This window comes from Balaenoptera borealis (assembly GCF_965194805.1).
Source record: "Balaenoptera borealis genome assembly, chromosome: 10".
Classification (NCBI taxonomy): domain Eukaryota; kingdom Metazoa; phylum Chordata; class Mammalia; order Artiodactyla; family Balaenopteridae; genus Balaenoptera; species Balaenoptera borealis.
The window spans coordinates 12,329,025-12,331,477 of record NC_138874.1 but is presented as its reverse complement, the minus strand read 5'-3'; the positions used below and the strand labels follow the sequence as shown (position 1 = coordinate 12,331,477).

The 2,453-nt window shown below is 35.2% G+C and overlaps 1 protein-coding gene across 1 annotated transcript; it reads left to right on the top strand.

Moving 5' to 3' along the window:
* The first annotated feature begins 356 nt into the window (after window positions 1-356).
* Window positions 357-2,209, top strand: LOC309635892 (short coiled-coil protein). Its single transcript, XM_082407744.1, has one exon. It carries the CDS (start codon window positions 492-494, stop codon window positions 738-740), a length of 249 nt encoding a protein of 82 aa, XP_082263870.1. The 5' UTR covers window positions 357-491; the 3' UTR covers window positions 741-2,209.
* Window positions 2,210-2,453: the final 244 nt, after the last annotated feature.

Genomic DNA, 2,453 nt, shown 5'->3' with positions numbered 1-2,453 from the left:
TGAGAATGTAAATGGGTGCAGCCACTATGGAAAACAGTATGGTTTTCAGGTTCCTCAAAAAACTAAAAATAGAGTTGCCATATGATCCAGCAATCCCACTCCTGGGCATATATCTGAACAAAACTATAATTCAAAAAGATATAGGCACCCCAATGTTCACTGCAGCACTCTTTACAATAACCAAGACATGGAAACAACTTAAGTGTCCATCAACAGATGAATGGACAAAGAAGATGTGATATATATATATATGTGTGTGTGTGTGTGTATATATATGTACAGACACACACACACACACACACACACACACAATGGAATATTACTCAGCCATAAAGAAAGACATTTGCGGGAGAGGGCGGGGTTGCCAGTGCCAGTTGGTCCGAGTGTCCAGGCCTGAGGTATCCTCCCGATCCCTCCCCCTGCCGGCGCCTCAAACGGCAGACCATTCATCAAGAATTTTGTATCCAAGGCCCAAAAGTTTGTTACCGAAGATGATGAATGCTGACATGGATGTAGTTGATGCTGAAAATCAGGTGGAACTGGAGGAGAAAACACGACTTATTAATCAAGTGTTGGAACTCCAACACACCCTTGAAGATCTCTCTGCAAGAGCAGATGCAGTTAAGGAAGAAAATCTGAAGCTAAAATCAGAAAACCAAGTTCTTGGACAATATATAGAAAACCTCATGTCAGCTTCTAGTGTTTTTCAAACAACTGACACAAAAAGCAAAAGAAAATAAGGGATTGATATCCCTTATGTCTTATGGAATTGCTGCTGATCTTTTTTTCTTTAAAACTTGGATAGATTCCAAAAGTTATAGTACTTTTGTTTGCGGCTTCACTGAGTATTTATGAAGATAGTGTCAGATCTAAGCAAAATTAAGAGCATAACAGAAGACTTCCATGAGTTTGTGTGTTATGTTAGTCTATGAAAATGTGCAAAGGTATTGTAGAGACTTTATAATTAGAAATGCATATATTTATGAAACTTGAAAATGAATGTTATATCAAATTTGCTTTTATAGGTTTAGCATTGTCTTTTATTACAGGCATAGTTAGAGATACAAGAAAATAACCACCGTGTTGTGAAAAAGTGACCAAAATCATGTACTGAATGCACAGCTTTATATACCCTGTCCACCATCGTGTGCCTCTTCTCCATTTGCTTTCTTCCCATTTTCCTTCCCCTAAGGAAAAAGTTGGTTTCACATTTGTAAAAAGTAATTTCAGTAGTTAATCATCTAAGAGAGTAGCCCGAACTCTGTTGAAACTTAACCAAAATAAGATACTTTCTCAGCTTAGGGCTTATTTGTTATATTTAGTAATAAGATAGGATAGTTGGTTTCTGTTTAATCAATTGAAAACGGGGGCTATAAAGATGAAGATTTTTCTTTGAAACTGAATTATCGTATTGGGAAGATTTATTGTTAAAAACTTCCTTTGCACAGAATAATCCACTTGATACCTGAAAAGATGAGCTCTGGTTGTGTGTGTGTTTGAAACAGAAAAGTTTGAGGAAAAATAGAAATAGGGTAGGAGAAGTATTCAATACTTGGTAAGTACTTGTAACCAACTCCAAATGTTTTTACTCCAGATTTGTGTTATCTCTGGCACAGATTAGATTTGAGGGGGGAATATATAAGAAAATGGATTAAGTTTGGCTAACCTTATGTAAACCACACCTAGAAGGGAATAAAGTTTGGTCTCAGGTTTATTTGCAGTACCCAGATGATCAACTTTGCAAAGTCCCTTAAAAAGTGTATTAGTATCAGAATCATGAATAAAATGGGAGAGTTTTACATGTATACTAATTGATGCTTTCTCAGTGTTTTATCTCACTACTTCTCCCAGAATTTTCTGTAAACCCATCTACTGGTTTGCAGAGTTTTAGTCATTTAACAGTTTTTTAAAATTTACTTTGTACATTCCATTTGGTAAAGAAATCAGTATCACAAGTAATGTTAAAATATTAAATAGGAAAAGAGATCCACTAATATAGTTTATGGTTATTAAATTTAGGCTAATCATGGAAGAATCTTAATGTTTGTATTGGTGTTAAGATTTGATGACTTTAACTGTATGAATATATAATAGTCATACTGCAAACATTTTGCATCCCTTTGTGACCTAATTTTTAAACATTTAAAACTGTGTTGCTATTATGCTTTGCTGTTTAATAAAAAGCTGTTTCAAAAAAAAAAAAAGAAAGACATTTGCAGCAACATGGATGGACCTAGAGATGACCATACTAAGTGAAGTAAGTCAGGAAGAGAAAGACAAATACCACAGATATCACTTATATGTGAATCTAAAATATGAAACAAATGAACCTATCTATGAAACAAAAACAGACTCACAGACATAGAGAACTGACTTGTAGTTGCCAAGGGGGAGGGGTGGTGGAGGAGGGATGGATTGGGAGTTTGGGATTATCAGATGCAAACAGTTATATA

Coding starts and splice junctions, on each gene's coding strand:
- LOC309635892 (XM_082407744.1), top strand. CDS start 492: ATGATGAATGCTGACATGGATGTAGTTGATGCTGAAAATCAGGTGGAA.